Genomic DNA, 20,621 nt, shown 5'->3' on the forward strand with positions numbered 1-20,621 from the left:
ATGCACGGCCCCATGTCGCAAGGATTTGTACACAATTCCTGGAAGCTGAAAATGTCCCAGTTCTTCCATGGCCTGCATATTCACCAGACATGTCACCAATTGAGCATGTTTGGGATGCTCTGGGTCTACGTGTACGACAGCGCGTTCCAGTTCCCGCCGATATCCAGCAACTTTGCACAGCCATTAAAGAGGAGTGTGACAACATTCCACAGGCCACAATCAACAGCCTGATCAACTCTATGCGAAGGAGATGTAGCGCTGCATGAGGCAAATGGTGGTCACACCTAGATACTGAATGGTTTTCTGATCCACGCCACAATGTTTTTTAAAGATATCTGTGACCAACAGATGCATATCTGTATTCCCAGTCATGTGAAATCCATACATTAGGGCCTAATTTATTTATTTCAATTGAGAGATGTCCTTATATGAACTGTAACTCAGTAAAATCCATATTTTTGTTCAGTGTATTTGTACACTGTTCCACATGAATGACATGGCCTGTTTTCAGTTGTGTGATCAATTCCCTCACAGTTCCGGGATGGACTGGAATCTGTGATATCTGACTACAAGATCACAGGAGACAAGGTTGTGCTTCAGCTGGACTCAGTAAGTTCCACTTATCTTCTCTTCTGCTATTGGAACATGTTGGTTTAGGTGTGGACATTCAAATGAATCATATAATGTAGTCCTATACTGTAGTTTAAATTTGTCCTAATACTGTAGTCCTATACTTTTGTTCAAGTGAGTCATATAATGTTAACACTGTCATTGCCTTTCACACTACAGGTCCCCTTTGACCAATTCGTCTGTGTGGGATTCCGTATAAAAGAACTCTTTCGAGTTGGCATGATCAGTGCTTCCTTGTTTAAAATCTACGAGTACAATGATCAAGGTACAGTATGGCGGAAAACAAAACCCACAGAAACGAATATACCACAGGAAGTTGGACCAACTTAAAAATAACCCTTCTCTATTGCTCCACAGAGAGCCAATGTTCCAAGCTCTACTCCCCGCCTATAGAAACCAAGCTACTACGGCTTTGTGTAGAGGAACAGTGCCACTGCATGGCAGGTAAGTCATATGGGCTCAGGGGACAGTGGTGGTTGCGAGTAAATTATAAGTATTGAAGATGTCTGGAGGGTGGAACATGAGTGTGTTTGGAGAAAACTGGTTGGTCATTTGTTCAAGTTAATGTAAATTATGGGTGATTACTTTGTTTATTTTTATTTGTGACTGCAATCTGTTGCTGTGATGATAGCGGAATGCTGCAACTTCAAATCAGAGATGGATACCAGCATCACTGCTGAGGAAAGAAGACAAGCTACCTGCCGTGACAATATAAAATATGGTAAGATGATACTTTGTTAGAACTGTTACCACCTCATCAGGAAAAATTGTCGCCAATGCCCAATTGATTTATTGAAGAAATTTCACATTTGTAGGCAGTCTTTTTGGTATGATGAGCTTATTCTATTTGTTTCGCCTTGCATATGATATGTTTGCGTCTTTTCTCACAGCTTTCAAGGTAAAAATCAAATCCATTGTGGAAGAAGGTGATTTTATTACTTATGTGGCAAATGTGGAGGATCCCTTCAAAAGGGGTACGTCTATCTCCTATAAAAACGTTTTAATGTGAAGTAAGAAATATATATATATTTACAATTGTATGATATGTTTAACTTTATTCCTGTTTTGTGTAAATGACAGGGTTGGACAATGTCAACATCAACACAGAGGTGGAATTTGTCAAAAAGGCCAGTTGCAGTTCTGTGGATATGAAGATTGGTGGGCAGTACCTGATCATGGGTGCAGACAGCATGCAGATACGAGTTGGCAGAAGTTATAAGTGAGTGTGTGCATTGGTCTTTATTTTAGATTACAAAAAAATTATACAACTTGGCTACTGACAATGCACTATAACCACGTCTTTTTTGATTCAGATCTGACCCTAACCCTATGTTTCAGGTATAGATACCCTTTGGATTCCCAGGCTACAGTTGAGATGTGGCCAACTGAATGTGAGGGAAGTCCCGCCTGCACTAAATATGTAGACATTCTGAATGATTATGCAGAACGTGTTCTATTTGAAGGCTGTTAAAGGGGCACTTCACCCTTTTTCAACACCCAATTCATAATCTCCAGCACCAAGCCAAAAAAACATCATGTTTCTAAGTTCAGGAGACACTGATGACATCACGTGACAACTATGAGCAGGCAAAGGTTACTTTACAAAACTTTAGACACATTTAGGCATTTTTTGTTTAAAGCAGCTAAATATAAAAAGAAACAGCAAGATACTAACTCAGGAAGACACAACATAATTTTATGATATGGTGTTTTTAGGATTACTGTGAATACATAAAGGTGCCATAGGTCTCATTCATTTTGTACAAATTACAAATAAACAGATGATATGGATTTCGTGTGTGTGTGTCAGTAGCGGTGTGTGGGTAACATCATCAGGGATGCCAAGCCAGGGAAAAAAATAGACATTACAACCTATGTGTTGTGATAATTGCATTGTTTGCTCTATAACCTATTAGTTCATAAACTGTACCTTGACACCGAGATATAGGCCTAAGGCCGAGACAATAAGAAGATACATTAGCTACATGTTGACCTTTCTATCCTTTCAGGCCAGGGGCATAATATATGAATTTATGGTTGGATCAGAATCGCCGTTATAATCATTGGCCAGTACGGAGAATTAAGTTAAACCACAAGTCCAAATCCCTATCTCCATCGGTGGCTAATTTAGGAAAGGGACCATTTTAGTTAGCTAGCTAGCCACCGGAGGATGACGACACAACGAGATGCAACAATTCAAGTTTTCTGTCAATGACGTTTGGCTTCTGATGTGATGTGATTGGTGTGAAGCCAAAACCAAACTGGTTTCCCTTGACACTTTTTTTTGGTGTGCCAGGATTATTCACAGCTGAGCTCACTCAGTTTAGCTCAACACTAATTGGCTATAAAATATATATATCAAGGGAGTCCAAATGCTCGATGGCGTTCCTTGCATTCAGTGCTACCGGCAACAACGTCATACTCCTTTTGACCAGACAGCATCAGTTAGATGGGCTACACATGTTGAGACCGAGGGGCGCTGTTTCGTTCGCTCGGATGCTTTCTCCAGTGAGATACATTCAGCCTCTTGCGCATTAAAGGAAATGTATGAAACACAGAGACGAAAGATCAATTCTTTAGTATGTTTTTTTTTTGGAAGGGGGGGTTAGGGTGGAGATCCTGACTTCCCTTGGCATCCATGAATACACACCACTGGGTGGGTGGTTGTGTGTGCGTGTGCGTGCGTGTTTAAATCAGAGGATGAGTACAAGTACAATATCATGCTATCCAATGCAATACACTACAAATGTTGTCTACCTTTCAACCAATTCATTGGTCACAATCAATATCAGGCATGACATTTAATACATACTAATTTAATACATACTACTTTAATACATTGACTTAGATGGGGAATTGATCCCAAAATGTTGCTAGTTGTTTGCAGTGTGTAAAATCACTGAACTTTCCCTTAAGTGTATCACAGGATAAGAAATGCTATGCAATTGGTTTTGTTAGGGACGATGAGTAGATTAACATGGTGAGTAAATATCAAATATAGGTTAGTTATACCTTAAAAGCAAAAGTAAAACCTCTTCTGAGTTTCAAAATTACATATGAAATCTAATATAAAAAAATGTACATGATGGACTTTTGTAAATTCATTGTTATACACCAAAGTGACTTGCAATAAGTATATAAAAAAACAATATCCTCAATATATTTGTATTTTATTTATTTCACCTTTATTTAACTAGGCAAGTCAGTTAAAAACACATTTTTATTTACAATGGCGGCTTACCAAAAGGCAAAAGGCCTCCTGCGGGGACCGGGGCTGGGATTAAAAATGTAAATATAGAACAAAACACACATCATGACAAGAGAGACACCACAACACTACATAAAGAGAGACCAGAGACAACGTCATAAAATGGCAGCAACATATTACAACACATGAAAACACAGCATGGTAGCAACATCACATGACAACATCATGGTAGCAACACAACATGGCAGCAGCACAAAACATGGTACAAACATTATTGGGCACAGACAACAGCACAAAGGCAAGAAGGAACAGACAACAATACATCACACGAAGCAGCCCCAACTGTCAGTAAGAGTGTCCATGATTGAGTCTTTGAATGAAGAGATGGAGAAAAAAACTGCCCAGTTTGAGTGTTTGTTGCAGCTCGTTCAAATTGCTAGCTGCAGCGAACTGAAAAGAGGAGCGACCCAGGGATGTGTGTGCTTTGGGGACCTTTAACAGAATGTGACTGGTAGAACGGGTGTTGTTTGTGGAGGATGAGGGCTGCAGTACATATCTCAGATTAGGGGGAGTGAGGCCTAAGAGGGTTTTATAAATAAGCATCAACCAGTGGGTCTTGCGACGGGTATACAGAGATGACCAGTTTACAGAGGAGTATAGAGTGCAGTGATGTGTCCCAAAGGAGTATTGGTGGCAAATCTCATGGCTAGCCACTTGAGAGCACCCTTACCTGCCGATCTATAAATTGCGTCTCCGTAATATAGCATGGATAATAGGATGGTCATCTGAATCAGCTTGATCTCCCCCTTTAAATGAAGGATGCACCGTGGCTGCCTTCCAAGCAATGGGAACCTCCCCAGAGAGGAGAGACAGGTTAAAAAGGTCAAAGTACTCCCACCAGATAAAGTATTTCCACCTCAGTAGTCAAAAGTAAATAAAGACGAAAGAAAATGATAGAACCTAATTAGAGTCTGGGACAAACTGAACATATGCATAGGTCATAACATTAATAGTGCGAGAAGCAAAAAAAAAACACACAGTTTACATAACTTATGGTAGCCTAACACCAATATCACACTATCACCAATAGCAACAACAACAGTGTCACATCAAAAGTGACAGGCTTGTGGTGCTGAAAGGACAGCGACCGTAAAAGCCAATTTATGCTTGATCCATAAATGGGGTCGGAGGCTCCGTATGGAGGGTGTGATGCAATTGCAGAGCCTCCGGAGGCATGCAGAGGCCAAATTGAGGTCTGTCACGCATCGCTGTGCGCCTCTCAAATTTTGTAACAATGCAGAGGGCTCCGTTTAGCTCTGTATAGCTCTGCAATGACATGATTGGTGGAGGCGGTACATCCTGTATTAACACAAACTCACTTCCTTCAGAACAAACATGGAGAAATTTGACGAAAGGCTATCAGAAGAAGTTCGCAAATATAAACATATTTATGATACCACGTGTAGGGATTTCAAAGACAATAGTTTAGTTTCAACTCCTGGAAAGAGATCAGGGAGGTAATGGGGATGGAAGGGGAAGCTTGCTACAAGAAGTGGAGGCAGTTGGTTAAGATTTTTTTTAAATGAAGGGTCGAAGTGGAGATGGGCAGGTGGGAAAACGGTGCTGTCTTTTTACTTCATGCTATCATGGCTGAGCTCCTATGTCAATCACCGGGGAACCGACTCCAACATATCAGAAGAGGTAATGTCTTTTTGTTTGTTAAAGACATGGTGGTTATAATAAGTTTAATAGATCCATATGGTAGATGGGTGTTATGCTATCATTATACATTGTATTACTGATCAGTAAACATTACCGTTATGAAAAAACTACACCGGCTGGTTATTGTACACGTAACTTTTTATGAACTGATGTAATTGCATATGTCAGATGACTGCAGCGCAGGATCAGGCCCATTTAGTCCTGAGTTAAACAACTCTGCCCAATCCTGTGCAAAGTTTGCTATACATAAGCTCCTCTTTGAAATGGAGCTGGCTATGTATGAGTAGCCAGCGTCTGAGGATCAGCAGGGAACTGAAGAGTACACAACCACACACACTCAAAATAAATGTTTTGTTCTTTAAAAAAGGTTCTGTGACACTTTATATTGTTGAGATATGTTGTAAAGGGTTTGTGTAGCATCTTTAATTTGTTTAATTTAACTGTTAATTAGTGAATGAATAATTTCTCTATTGATAACTGATTCATTAAATTATTTAAATGTCCAGAAATTATGTTTAAATGTCTATAAACTAAGAATAAATGCTGTGCCAACCCTTAATAATATATAACTAATTTATGTTTGCACTTTGTTCTGTTGAATTGGCCAAATCTGCAGCACTACCTCATATATTTGCACTTGTAGAATTACCAAATTGGAGAAATAAAAGTTTTTGTTTTGCAAACATTTCTCAAGTCTTTGTCATGTCATTTGTCATGTCACTTCAAATGTATGTTGACAAAATCAACAGTCATTCAACAGGTTACATATCAATGTTTTATTACTGTATTACTTCACTTCTGACAAGTCTGCTGCCAAGAGACACTTTCCTGAGGTGACATAAAGAATGTCTTAAGTTAGTTCCTGGTCCCCAATGCAGCCCGTGATGCCCTGGTATTGCAGAGTCGCCCTGGATCCTGAAGGTTGACATCACACATCACCTGCCTTCTCCGCTCTCCTGGCTGTTGTTGTTCACCAGATGCCGTGGTGGAATCTGTGAAGTTGGGAGGGATGTACCTGGCAGCTGGGGTGTTAGCAGCATCGGTTTATGACAAGTAGTTGTAAAGGGCGATGCATGCCTTCACAACGTCCACCGCCTTGTCGGGATGGAACTCAATTGGCCGGCAAAGGATCCTCCACCTGGCAGTCAAGATGCCAAAAGAGTTCTCAATGATGCGTTGTGCACGGCAATGATGGTAGTTGTACATTTTCTGGTCTTCATCAAGGTTGGTACCTGTAAATTCAGTAAAAAGACGAATACAAGCCCTTGGTTTTCATTGGCATGACAATTGTGGTACTAAATATTACAAGAGATAAATACAGGTAGAGGTGGTGCTGAACATACCAAAGGCATGAAACATTATTGATGCTGGACCAAGAAAAGAATGTAAATATAAAAGCATTCACACAATGTTGTGTTTTTTGTGTGCGCTACAATAAACAACTCCTTGGCTACAATTGTCAGAACGTTGTCGAGTGTTGTGATGCAAAAATTAAGTAGGCCTATCTGGGAGGGAAAAGTCTAAACGGGATACTTGGGACATCCCAACTGACGTCAACCAACTGAAGTTGACATTTAAAAGGTTAAGGTAGGGTAGGGTAGGGGTTTAGGGTAGGGATATCCTAAGGAACCTGGATAGCACTACTTTTTCCTATAGAATGGTTGTAGCTACAATCTGAAGTCCTTGTTGCCCATGGTTGCTGAAGCATACGTAATGTATAAAAGGAACAGCAGTACATTCAACACATAGCAAGTACCTTGGGCCTGAACGCCTCACTGGTAAACTCATAGTGTATATCTATACATACCTGGGTAGGGGCGCATGAGATTAACATGGAGGGGGAAAGCAGCATCTCCAAAAAACACATGCAGGACTGTGGTTGTGGTGCCAGGCAGGTCTTGAGGTGGTGGCAACTCGAGCTTCCCCTCAAGGAGACGAGACCCAAAGGTGCTCTCCTGTAACACTCCCCTGTTGCTTTGCCGACCATGTGCCCCCATGTCTACCATGGTGAAACGATAGTGGCCATCACATTCTCCAAGAAGCACTATGGAGTGTGTGCCCTTGTAATTGAAATAGTCACTACCCACTAAAGGTGGTGCCTTGACCTGGACGTGCTTCCCATCAATACTACAAAGGCAGTATGGAAAGTTCCACACCCTCCATAATTAATTTGCGACCTGCAAAACACCAGTCTCAACGTCAACAGTGAAGAGGCGACTCCGGGATGCTGGCCTTCTAGGCAGAGTTGCAAAGAAAAAGCCATATCTCAGACTGGCCAATAAAAAGAAAAGTTTAAGATGGGCAAAAGAACACAGACATTGGACAGAGGAACTCTGCCTAAAAGGCCAGCATCCCGGAGTTGCCTCATCACTGTTGACGTTGAGACTGGTGTTTTGCGTGTACTATTTAATGAAGCTGCCAGTTGAGAAATTGTGAGGTGTCTGTTTCTCAAACTAGACACTCTAATGTACTTGTCCTCTTGCTCAGTTGTGCACCGGGGCCTCCCACTCCTCTTTCTATTCAGGTTAGAGCGAGTTTACGCTGTTCTGTGAAGGGAGTAGTACACAGCATTGTACCAGATCTTCAGTTTCTTTGCAATTTCTTGCATGGAATAGCCTTCATTTCTCAGAACAAGTATAGACTGACGCGTTTCAGAAGAAAGTACTTTGCTTCTGGCCATTTTGAGCCAGTAATCGAACCCACGAATGCTGATGTTCCAGAAACTCTGACCTCAGCTGAGACCCTCCTCGCCTTCCCTGTCTTTTGAGGAAAGACCCTTCTTTACACTTCCTGTTTGGCATGATGTTCTCAAGGTGTTTCTTTCTCATTTTGTGTGGTATTACCTATAGATGACTCCTAGATACTTTCACAAAGTTTGCCTCTGAATTGGTGTCCACATCAGGCTATTTTACATGTTACTTGTGTGTTAGAATACTGCTTCCCTTTCACATATTTGAAGGATCCCTCCACTGCCACCCGCTCTCTCTCTCTCTTTCTCTCCAGGATACATTAGGGAAAGTTGCTTTGCGGTTGGCACCACGCCTGCCAGGCTGCCAGACAACATCCTAAACTTTGCTAACTATTGTTCAACTGCTCTTTGATTAAATCGGTTTAATTAAATGTTTACATTTGCTTCAAGTGTGTTTTTTCAACTAAAAGTTGACAGATGACACTTGAATAGTAAATCTCGCTCATTTGTGACCCTCAGTCATGTTTTTTGTCAGATTTTCTACTTCAGTACCAAAATGTTATGGCTGCTCCCATAGGATATAGTAATTACAAAAATGGACAACACTGAAAGCAGAGCTTAGGTTTAAAAGCTCTCATATGGTGTTTTCCATTAGAATTTTGGTGGACACTATGATTCAGAATGTAATGGGAATTTTCTACCACCATGTTTTTGACCAGGATAAGAGGACCTACTGCCTGATGCTTTTGGATCTGCAGATACACTATAAAGTGCAATTGGAAAGTATTCAGACCATTTTTCCCACATTTTGTTACATTACAGCATTATTAAATCGTTTTTTCCCCTCATCAACCTACATACAAAACACCATAATGACAAAAGAAACATGTTTCTTTTTAAAAATTAAAATAAATAAATAAAATAATACATTTACATAATGCCCCATGTACAATAGCACAAGTGCCGCGCGTTGAAACTACGCTTCCCATTAATTTTCAACCGAAGGAAAGTGGTGAAAAGCGGGGGGCCTTTGGGTGATGCGAACTTGGCATGAAAAATATAAATTTTCCCAACTTTATGCCAATCACTAGCGGCGACCGCTGGGCGATGACCAATCATATCGAGTGGTTCCCATGATGAATTTGATACTATGCGACCCAAGGCTGGAGACTTTCTTCAGCAAAGATGGCTGACAAAAGTACTAAGATGGAAGCAAATGTAAGTGATTATAACGTCATAACGAATCATGCAAAAACTGTACAGTTGAGAGGAATATGTTAGTTAATGTAGAGACAAATGATTATGCATATTTTTTTTTATCATAAAGTTAATTTATGAAAATTGCAATTTAGCAAGCTAGCTGACTAGCTAACATTAGCCAGCTAGCTGGCTAGCTTTATGGGTGTTGTGACATGAGTATGAAATTGTAATTCTGGTTGTTAAATGTACAATTTTGTTGCTTATTGTGCAGTGGAGGATAAAAATGCCTATGGATGTGTAGCTAGCTCCAGTTGAAGTCAGAAGTTTACATACACTTAGGTTGGAGTCATTAAAACTAATTTTTCAACCACTGAACACATTTCTTGTTAACAAACTATAGTTTTGGCAAGTCGGTTAGGACATCTACTTTGTGCATGACAAGTAATTTCTCCAACAATTGTTTACAGACAGATTATTTCACTTATAATTCACTGATACACAATTCCAGTGGGTCAGAAGTTTACATACACTAAGTTGACTGTGCCTTTAAACAGCTTGGAAAATTCCAGAAAATGATGTCATGGCTTTAGAAGCTTCTGATAGGCTAATTGACATAATTTGGGTCAATTGGAGGTGTAGCTGTGGATGTATTTCAAGGCCTACCTTCAATCTCAATGCTTCTTCGCTTGACATCATGGGAAAATTAAAAAAAATTCAGCCAAGACCTCAGGCAAAAAAATTGTAGATCTCCACAAGTCTGGTTCATTTTTTTCACCTTTATTTAACCAGGTAGGCCAGTTGAGAACAAGTTCTCATTTACAACTGCGACCTGGCCAAGATAAAGCAAAGCACTGCGACAAAAAACAACACAGAGTTACACATAGGATAAACAAAAGTACAGTCAATAACACAATAGAAAAATCTATATACAGTGTGTGCAAATAGAGTAAGGAGGTAAGGAAATAAATAGACCATAGTAGTGAAGTAATTACAATTTAGCAAATTAACATTGAACTGATAGATGTGCAGATGATGATGTGCAAGTAGAAATACTGGTGTGCAAAAAAGTAAATAAAAACAATACGGGGATGAGGTAGGTAGTTGGGTGGGCTATTCACAGATGGTCTGATCGCTGCAGCGATCGATAAGCTGCTCAGATAGCTGATGCTTAAAGTTAGTGAGGGAGATATGTCTCCAACTTCAGCGATTTTTGCAATTTGTTACAGTCATTGGCAGCAGAGAACTGGTAGGAAACACGGCCAAAGTGGGTGTTGGCTTTGGGGATGACCAGTGAGATATACCTGCTGGAGCGTGTGCTACGGGTGGGTGTTGTTATGATGATCAGTGAACTGAGATAAGGCGGAGCTTTACCTAGCAAAGACTTATATATGACCTGGAGCCAGTGGGTCTGGCGACGAATATGTAGCGAGGGCCAGCCGACGAGAGCATACAGGTCGCAGTGGTGGGTGGGTATGGGGCTTTGGTGACAAAACGGATGGCACTGTGATAGACTGCATCCAGTTTGCTGAGTAGAGTGTTGGAGGCTGTTTTGTAAATGACATCGCCGAAGTCAAGGATCGGTAGGATAGTCAGTTTTACAAGGGTATGTTTGGCAGAATGAGTGAAGGATGCTTTGTTGCAAAATAGGAAGCCGATTCTAGATTTAATTTTGGATTGGAGATGCTTAACTTCTTTGGGCTGCAGGGGCAGTATTGAGTAGCCTGGATAAAAGGTGCCCATTTCAAACGGCCTCGTACTCAATTCTTGCTCGTTCAATATGCATATTATTATTACTATTGGATAGAAAACACTCTCTAGTTTCTAAAACCGTTTGAATTATATCTGTGAGTAAAACAGAACTCATTTTGCAGCAAACTTCCTGACAGGAAGTGGAAAATCTGAAATCGATGCTCTGTTCTAGGGCCTGCCTATAAATGTGCTTGATATGTATTAGTATACATGCACTTCATACGGCTTCCACTAGATGTCAATAGGGAGTGAGAGAAGAAATGGAGTGTATAACTTGATCTGAGGCCGAATAAGAGCTCTTGGCATGACGTGTCACCAATTTCTTGTTTTCAGGAAGGCGCGAGAAGTACCCGGGGATTGCCTTCTGAAAAGCTGTCGTTATAGACGGCTAATAGCTCCGGCTTTGATTTTATTTGATAAATGTGACAATATCATCGTAAAGTATGTTTTTTCAATATAGTTTTATTAGATTATTGACATTTTTTCGGGACGTTAGGCGTGTTGCGTTGTCTGCGTTTGTTCACGAAGGAGAGCTTCGCGCCACTTTGCTAGCTTTCCGTGCTAATTGACTGGAGAAGAGGACATTCTAAAACCAAACAACGATTGTTCCCGACAAAGGACCCCTTGTACAACATTCTGATGGAATATCATCAAAAGTAGGACCCATTTATGATGCTATTTCATATATCTGTCGGAACATGTTTACTAATAGTTTGCGCCCAGATTTTGGGCACTCTCTCGCCATAACGTAAGCTGGATGTCGTAATGAAGTTATTTTTAGAATTCTAACACGGCGATTGCATTAAGAACTAGTGTATCTATCATTTCCTATACAACATGTATTTTTTAGTAACATTTATGAATAGTTATTTGGTCAGAATAGGTGAGTGTCATAAAAATATCCGGACATTCTGGGAAAAAGATGCTACGTTAGCACAATGTATAACCACTGATTTCAGCTCTAAATATGCACATTTTCAAACAAAACATAAGTGCATGTATAACCTGATGTTATAGGACTGTCATCTGATGAAGCTTATCAAGGTTAGTCAAAAATTATATATCTTTTGCTGGTTTATTACGATCGCTAACTTTTGCTGCTGGTAAATGGCTTGTGTTTCTGGCTATTGTGGTAAGCTAATATAATGCTATATTGTGTTTTCGCTGTAAAACACTTAAGAAATCGGAAATATTGGCTGGATTCACAAGATGCTTGTCTTTCATTTGCTGTACACCATGTATTTTTCAGAAATGTTTTATGATGAGTATTTAGGTATTTCACGTTGGTGTCTGTAATTACTTTGGCTGCTTCGGTGCTATTTGTGACGGTAGCTGTGATGGTAGCTGCAATGTAAAACTGATTTATACCTCAAATATGCACATTTTTCGAACAAAACATAGATTTATTGTATAACATGTTATAAGACTGTCATCTGATGAAGTTGTTTCTTGGTTAGTTTGGTTGGTTCTTGGTTAGTTAGGTTGGTTTTGTGCATGCTACCTGTGCTGTGAAAAATGTCTGTCCTTTTTTGTATTTGGTGGTGAGCTAACATAAATATACGTGGTGTTGACTGGATTCACAAGATGTTTATCTTTCAAATGCTGTATTGGACTTGTTAATGTGTGAAAGTTAAATATTTCTAAAAAATATATTTTGAATTTCGCGCCCTGCACTTGAGCTGGCTGTTGTCATAAGTGTACCGACATCGGGCTTGCAGCCATAAGAATTAAGGCTGCAATCCCGTTAACGGGATCGATATGACAACAGCCAGTGAAAGTGCAGGGCGCCAAATTCAAACAACAGAAATCTCATAATAAAAATTCCTCGAGCATACAAGTATTTCACACCATTTTAAAGATACACTTCTTGTTAATCCCACCACAGTGTCCGATTTCAAAAATGCTTTATAGCGAAAGCACCACAAACGATTATGTTAGGTCACCGCAAAATCACAGAAAAACACAGCCATTTTTCCAGCCAAAGACAGGAGTCACAAAAAGCAGAAATAGAGATAAAATGAATCACTAACCTTTGATGATCTTCATCAGATGACACTCATAGGACTTCATGTTACACAATACATATATGTTTTGTTCGATAAAGTTCATATTTATATCCAAAAACCTCAGTTTACATTGGCGCCATGTTCAGAAATGCCTCCAAAATATCCGGAGAAATTGCAGAGAGCTACATCAAATAACAGAAATACTCATCATAAACTTTGATGAAAGATACATATTTTACATAGAATTAAAGATAAACTTGTTCTTAATGCAACCGCTGTGTCAGATTTCAAAAAAGCTTTACGGCAAAAGCACAATATTCAATAATCTGAGAACAGCGTTCAGCCACAAAAGCAAGCCATACAGTTACCCGCCAAATTGTGGAGTCAACAAAAGTCCTAAATAGCATTATAAATCTTCACTTACCTTTGCTGATCTTCGTCGAAATGCACTCCCAGGACTCCCACTTCCAAAAGAAATGTTCTATTTGTTCGGTAATGTCCATCATTTATGTCCAAATAGCTACTTTTGTGAGCGTGTTTGGTAAACAAATCCAAAGTCACAAAGCACGTTCACTAAAAGCAGACGAAATGTCAAAAAGTTCCGTAACAGTCAGTAGAAACATGTCAAACGATGTATTGAATCAATCTTTAGGATGTTTTTAACATAAATCTTCAATAATGTTCAATAAACTTTTCAATAGTAACCTAGATGAACCAACTTCCCAGGTTAAGTAAAGTTTATTTCCCAGATAGCCTATCCAGGTATGATTAATCATTATCATTGATTAATTAATTCAATTTGCCTTTGCAAATTCATTCACGTCCAACTCCCACATTACTGGTATAGTACTGATGGTTCATTAATGTCTATAAATAGATTAAAATCATCTTTGCAGCTTCCAACATACTCCAAAACCATACTTTGGAAAATTTCCTTTCAAATGTTCTAATAATGTGCAAGCTTATCAGATGGGGTAGCCCCCACTCGCCCGCTAATTAGTGAACCTCCACCCATAAATGGATTGACCTCTGACCTCAGCAGTGACACCAACCCTAATTATGCCATTAGCGGAAAAACAGCAGACAACAACGCTCTCCAAAATCAGCCAACGGGCGCAGGCCTCGTAAAGGTTCTCTCCAGTCTAGCCCTGATGTCTTGCCATCCTAGATTGGCATCGATCCAATACCGCAGTGCACAGATGAAGCACAAACAGGTAATGTGAGACATAAAGGGACAGGTGGAGAGAACCGGGAAACCAATGACAAATGCAGAAAAGGATAACATTTGGCTAGCTATGGAACTGCATTTGAAAACTGAACAATTAAATGTAATTGCAAAAACTTATGACGATGAACAAGCACAAACTCTTCAACAAAATTGTCTTCTACAGGAACAAAATCGTATGCTACAGGAACAACTCAATTTAGCCAAATTTAAATACGATGATGTCCAGGCCAAACTAGATAAATCTGACGAGTTATCTACAAACAGGCACGGTCAACTTGATAACATGCATGCAGTTTTGTTGAACATTACTCAAAGTAACAATGTTCTACTTCAAATGCTGCTGACTAAAGACGGTCAGTTAATGAACACAATGACTAAGTTGGATGACAAATCAGCAGAACTCATTGAAGTCACTGACCAAATGAATGATGAGAGAACTCAGGTGATGAAGATGGAAATATTGATTTCTAAGCAAGCGGAGGAAATCTCATCACTGAATCTCTCGCTCCGTACTCAAGACCTCTATCTGCAAACCATGACAGATAAGTTTGAGACCGAAAGGAGCAAGAGCGACTCTCACATGTCCAAAATCAGTACTCTAAGCACTCAAGTGGACTCTGCAATGCAGCAGAATACCACCCTTAGGTACAATCTGGTGGAATTCCTGAACGATCACGCGCTACAGCGTGACTACCCAACCAAGCAACCGGAGCCCGGCACTCAAAGGAGTGAAGACAGGTTTCACTCAAATAGGTTTCAGACTTTGCCTCCCTCATGTGTCCCTCAGTCTTCTCCTCTTGGCCTTTCGGCCCCAATTTCCCCACAGAAAGAAGCCAAACCTCTCCGCCCGCTTGGCGCGGAATACCTTGACAAACTCGTCAAGAATTTCCCCACCTTTGACCCCATTCCAGGTCAGCCAAACGATACTGAGATGCTCCTAGCTGACATAGAGGACACATTAGATGGCTACCCGAACGCTACGGGTTCTGACAGGGTTTACCTGTTAAAGAAAATGTCAAATAGACACAAGACAAGGTTCATTCGTCTACAACAGCAACACGTGCTAAATGACTACGCTAAAATTGCCACAGCTTTAAAATTAGAATTCAGTGGTTCTGCGACTCGCAAACACGATAGCTCACTGGCTAACACCGTCAAACAAGCTCGGAACGAACACCCACAAGCTTGTTCAGCTTACTTTGGCCTACTCACTGAAACAGGAATGGAAGAGCTGTTACCATTCAAACAAATGTTTCTGTCAAACATGTATCCCACCTTCATTCCAACTTGGGGCCTGCAGCCCACGTTGGCTTGTCTATCTTACAACTCAGAGAGCTTGCAAGCACAGCTTTTGAGGTATCAAAAGCTCACAACGCTAAGAGACCTGACCATTCGGTCTTGAAGTTTGCCCAGGAGCACACAGGTATCAGAGCATTGAGAGATTACGCACAACAACGGTTTCTACCACAAAACCACGATTCCAATAGCCTCCGCGGTCGAAATAACTGTAAAGTAACTGTAAAGTACGTCGCCATCAAAACGACTACCGCTACAATCGACCTGTTCGCTACGTTCCTGCACCCAACCCACGAAAAGTGTCAGTTAAAATTCTAATTTCTCCCGTTCTCACTCGAGACCCTATCCAGGGCCTGCTTGATCAAGAAACAAGCCCACAGGCTTTGTCTATAGACTCTGATACAAAGGTTGCGAAGAAAAAGGTCAAACGCTTCATTAAAGCCAAGCCCACTCAAAATCGGAAAAGTCGATCTGCTTTCAACTTGAACAGAAATGGCACATCACATCGTTGCAAACGACCACTCCACTTCGTGGGGACTATATCCACTAAACACAAATCTAAACGCCCATACCTGGAAACAGTCTTGGAGGACTGTTTAACTTGTCATGCGCTAATTGATTTGGGCGTGACAATATCGCTCATCTCTCAAACATTGTTCAATTACCTCAAAAGGGCTTTGAAACCAACTAAACGTTGGTTAAAAGTGGAACGATGTGATACTACACTTCGAGGGGTCACTCAGACTACCTCGCCTCTCACATTGAGAGTCATGCTGAAACTACACTTCCAGGACGTATCGCTCGTTCACCCTGTGTATGTTACCAGCCTCGAATCTGAACCCCTGCTACTTGGAGCAGACTTGATGGATCGGTTACTCCAACTGATAGATTGGAAAACCAACCATGTATGGTCACAGGCCACAGTTCCTTCTCCACTGACCACACTGTCTTCTCCTAACGCTAGCTGCAACGTAATCATTCACGAGGGGTATCTGTCGAAAGCACCCATCGGGAAAAAGACGTTTAGAAACCTCTTGGTGCAGAATCCAATCCAAGGAGATATTACGATATCTCGACACATTCCATCAGCCAACCTGACTGACCATTCGTTTCATGATTTCGAGCCAGCTGCCTCTGTGAATGAGCAACTTCCCTCCTCCTTGCAGTCGTGCAATACGGTAGTTGAGATGAACTTCTCTTGCCCTTCGGACACTTCCGCAAGCACTGCGGCTGTCTCAGCAAGAAAAACATTGATGCACAGAGTGTACTCTGCTTCCGATGATACACCTTCCGTTTGTGGGGGACTGTCACCCCTTACAATGACACTAATGGCGGCAGTCCCGCAACTGACCCGATGACTACCACTGGTGAAACATTTTGCGATATCACAGACAGATATCCTCATCTCAGTTCACAGGTACTGAAGAGGTTGCCACACACGAATGCTGTGGTGACTGACAGGCCTCGACAGCCACTGAGCGTTTTGAAGCACAAACACCAGGAGATTTGGTTGAAAGGTTACAGCCATTCTCATAACGCGGCTGCTGACAACTCGCACATAGGGTCCGACCCTATCATTGGTGCCTCGGGGGCGTCCCGAGACACAAAGGGGGGGAATAGTAGCCCAGACCCATGATGAGGCTGGTGGGGGGGGGGGGGGGGGGGGGGGGGGGGGTCGAGACTACATGCAACACCGTATGAGGCCGCCAGAGCATAAATCAAATCTAGTTGTAAACTCCCCTATGAAAACAGTGAGGAGCAGACAGGCCCCTAGACGGGGACAACCTTAGAACACATCTAAGATATTACTGAAGTATACCACACTGGACTTCCACCTCAAACAAATGGCAAAAATAGTCATGCCTTGCCATGCATAGGTTCAACTACAATACATCTTGTAAAATGCTCTAATTATGTGTTCCGGGAGGATAGTATTTCAGAATAAATCGGTAGGATAACTGGTCCCCTTGAGTACCAGTACCAATGCCAGCAACAGTCAGACCAGCTACAATCAGTAAGAAGGTTAGAAGGACTGACGATTCCAACAGAGATCACGACGACACACTGGGTGTAAATATATATTGATTGCAATTATTCCCGAACGAATGAGCGTTCATGTGCAATGGATTAGCATTTCAATTAATATAATTATCAACTGTGTGTAGTGAGCCCTCTGTTCTTTTCCGCCTGTTCTCAGTCCACACCCACTTCCCTTTGTCCACCAAGCCGTCATATCGGCTTAGCCCACTAGGGAACCTCCCCTATCATTTCCTTGTAACCATATCTACTGTTTGTGTGTTTATACATTACTTTGATTATTTAGTTAGTTTGTAAATACATTATTAAGACAATTGGTGTGTGGATGATTCATAGTAAAGGCTGGGTTCGTGCAGATAACCAACAATTTACGACGTTTGGAATGAGACTAACGTGAGGTAAAGAATAATTCATTAATTAGAAGACTAACTGATCAGATATTAAAATATCTGAAGAGTTATATTAGGAAAATTATAACTTTGTAATCTGAAGACTTTCCTTGGTGCCCCGACTTCCTAGTTAATTACATTTACATGATTAGTTTAACCATGTAATAATAATTACAGAGAATTGATTTGATAAAATAACAGTCTTCACTTTAATAATGCCAAAGACATGACAACACCAACCAACTTATAAGGATTTTTTCACCACTCACCAAGGTCTTCCTGAAATACTGGTGGTGGCAACTTCTTCCATCGCTGTCATTCCTTGGGAAAACAAAGTTATAGTGGCTTGTGAAAGTATTCACCCCCCTTGGCATTTTTCCTATTTTTTTGCCTTACAACCTGGAATTAAAATAGATTTTTGGGGGGTTTGTATCATTGGATTGACACAACATGCCTACCACTTTGAAGATGCAAAATATTTTTATTGTGAAACAAACAAGAAATATGACATTGGATTGACACAACATGCCTACCACTTTGAAGATGCAAAATATTTTTATTGTGAAACAAACAAGAAATATGACAAAAACCTGAAAACTTGAGCGTGCATAACTATTCACCCCCCCAAAGTTAATACTTTGTAGAGCCACCTCTTGCAGCAATTACAGCTGCCAGTCTCTTGGGGTATTTCTCCATAAGCTTGGCACATCTAGCCATTGGGATTTTTGCCCATTCTTCAAGGCAAAACTGCTCCAGCTACTTCAAGTTAAATAATTGTCACATTAGCAGTTAATTTGGTTCAGTCGGTGATGTCGATTTTTTTCAAACCCTCAAAGCACCTTTAACACTTGTAAGGGTAATGATGTTGGAGAAGTGTTGACTGAAAATGTAGAGTGAGTCAGTGATGTCTTCCCCAGACATTGTAAATAGTTGTGCGTCTGTAATTGCTGATCTAAAGGCAGCAGATGTAGGTCAAAGTACAGTTAATTCTGTTGTGAATTCCATGGAAGAGAGTTCATGATATCCAACAGCGAGCTAAAGAAACTGTCATTAAGAATGTTCTGTGCGATGAAGGACAAACTGAAATGTCCAAGAAAGTTGAGGCATGTTTTGAAGGGTTAGAGAATCCTTTCACTGTGCTGAATTCTGAATGCAAGAGGTCCACATTCTTTCACAGAGAAGTGGGAAACTGTAGAACCAGTTGAACATGTCATTGGCTCAAGATTTGACACAAGATGAAACGAAAAGACTGGGACATATGACCAGATTGCAGTTCAAGACAAATTCATGTATGTTCCAATATTGTCTACCTTGCAGTCAATATTCAAAAGTCATGATGGTGTTGGGAGTCGTGCTTGGCCATGCAGTCATGAGTGAACAGGGAGTACAAGGAGGGGACTGAGCACGCACCCCTGAGGGGCCCCCGTGTTGAGGATCAGCGTGGCAGATGTGTTGTTACCTATCCTTACCACCTGGGGGCGTCCTGTCAGGAATTCCAGGATCCAGTTGCAGAGGGAGGTGTTTAGTGATGAGCTTTGAGGGCACAATGGTGTTAAACGCTGAGCTGTAGTCAATGAATAGCATTCTCACATAGGTGTTCCTTTTGTCCAGGTGGGAAAGGGCAGTGTTGAGTGCAATAGATCTGTTGGGGCGGTATGCAAATTGGAGTGGGTCTAGGGATTCTTGGATAATGGTGTTGATGTGAGCCATGACCAGCCTTCCAAAGCACTTCATGGCTACAGACGTGAGTGCTATGGTTCGGTAGTCATCTAGGCAGGTTACCTTAGTGTTCTCACATCAGTCACTGGCTTCATCAATAAGTACCTCGATGACATCATCCCCACAGTGACTGTATGTACATACCCCAACCAGAAGCCATGGACTCCAGGCAACATCCGCACTGAGCTAAAGAGTAGAGCTGCTGCTTTCAAGGAGCGGGACTCCAACCCGGAAGCTTATAAGAAATCATAAGAAATCAATGTTTTAACACTTTTTTATTTATTTTTTACTTAAAGCATTGTTGGTTATGGGCTTGTAAGTAAGCATTTCACTGTACGATCTACACCTGTTGTATTCGGCACATGTGTCAAATACATTTTGATTTGATATGTGCCCCCCTCCAGCCAGGCATTATTCTGCATGTTTTAAGGTTAGTGTGTGTCCCCCAATATCTATAAATGTAACCCCTTTTGCAGTAAAATATTTTTCACAACAATCCATTTCATAAATGGGAGACAGATTTTTTTTAAACATGGTTGTGTTTTGTTCTACATTTGGTAGGGGTATCTCAAAAACTAAAGCCATTTTTGAGGATTGGCCACTAGCCTAGCTTAACTTCTTTCAGAGTGAAGTAACTGGTAGCTTGGTAAACTGTCTTTTCAGAGTAGCTTCCCCAACAGTGTCATATATACACATCATCACATCATTTACACATCATTGGAAAAACCCCATGAGAAAAAATGATCAC

General features: G+C 40.9%; 1 protein-coding gene across 3 annotated transcripts in view; it reads left to right on the top strand.

Annotated features, from left to right (window-relative positions):
• Window positions 1-2,421, top strand: part of c5 (complement component 5) — a 37,104-nt gene extending 34,683 nt beyond the window's left edge. For 2 of the 3 annotated variants that reach the window (XM_038989440.1, XM_038989446.1), the window contains 7 exons: window positions 535-609; window positions 790-895; window positions 988-1,074; window positions 1,262-1,351; window positions 1,521-1,604; window positions 1,711-1,849; window positions 1,969-2,421. In XM_038989440.1, coding sequence (XP_038845368.1) covers window positions 535-609; window positions 790-895; window positions 988-1,074; window positions 1,262-1,351; window positions 1,521-1,604; window positions 1,711-1,849; window positions 1,969-2,101 — 714 coding nt within the window. In that variant the 3' untranslated portion in view covers window positions 2,102-2,421. Of the gene's footprint in view, window positions 1-534; window positions 610-789; window positions 896-987; window positions 1,075-1,261; window positions 1,352-1,520; window positions 1,605-1,710; window positions 1,850-1,968 lie in introns of those variants that run through there. The other variant, XR_005476581.1, reaches the window with a different exon arrangement.
• Window positions 2,422-20,621: the final 18,200 nt, after the last annotated feature.

The sequence above is a fragment of the Salvelinus namaycush genome, chromosome 1 (assembly GCF_016432855.1).
Source record: "Salvelinus namaycush isolate Seneca chromosome 1, SaNama_1.0, whole genome shotgun sequence".
NCBI lineage: Eukaryota > Metazoa > Chordata > Actinopteri > Salmoniformes > Salmonidae > Salvelinus > Salvelinus namaycush.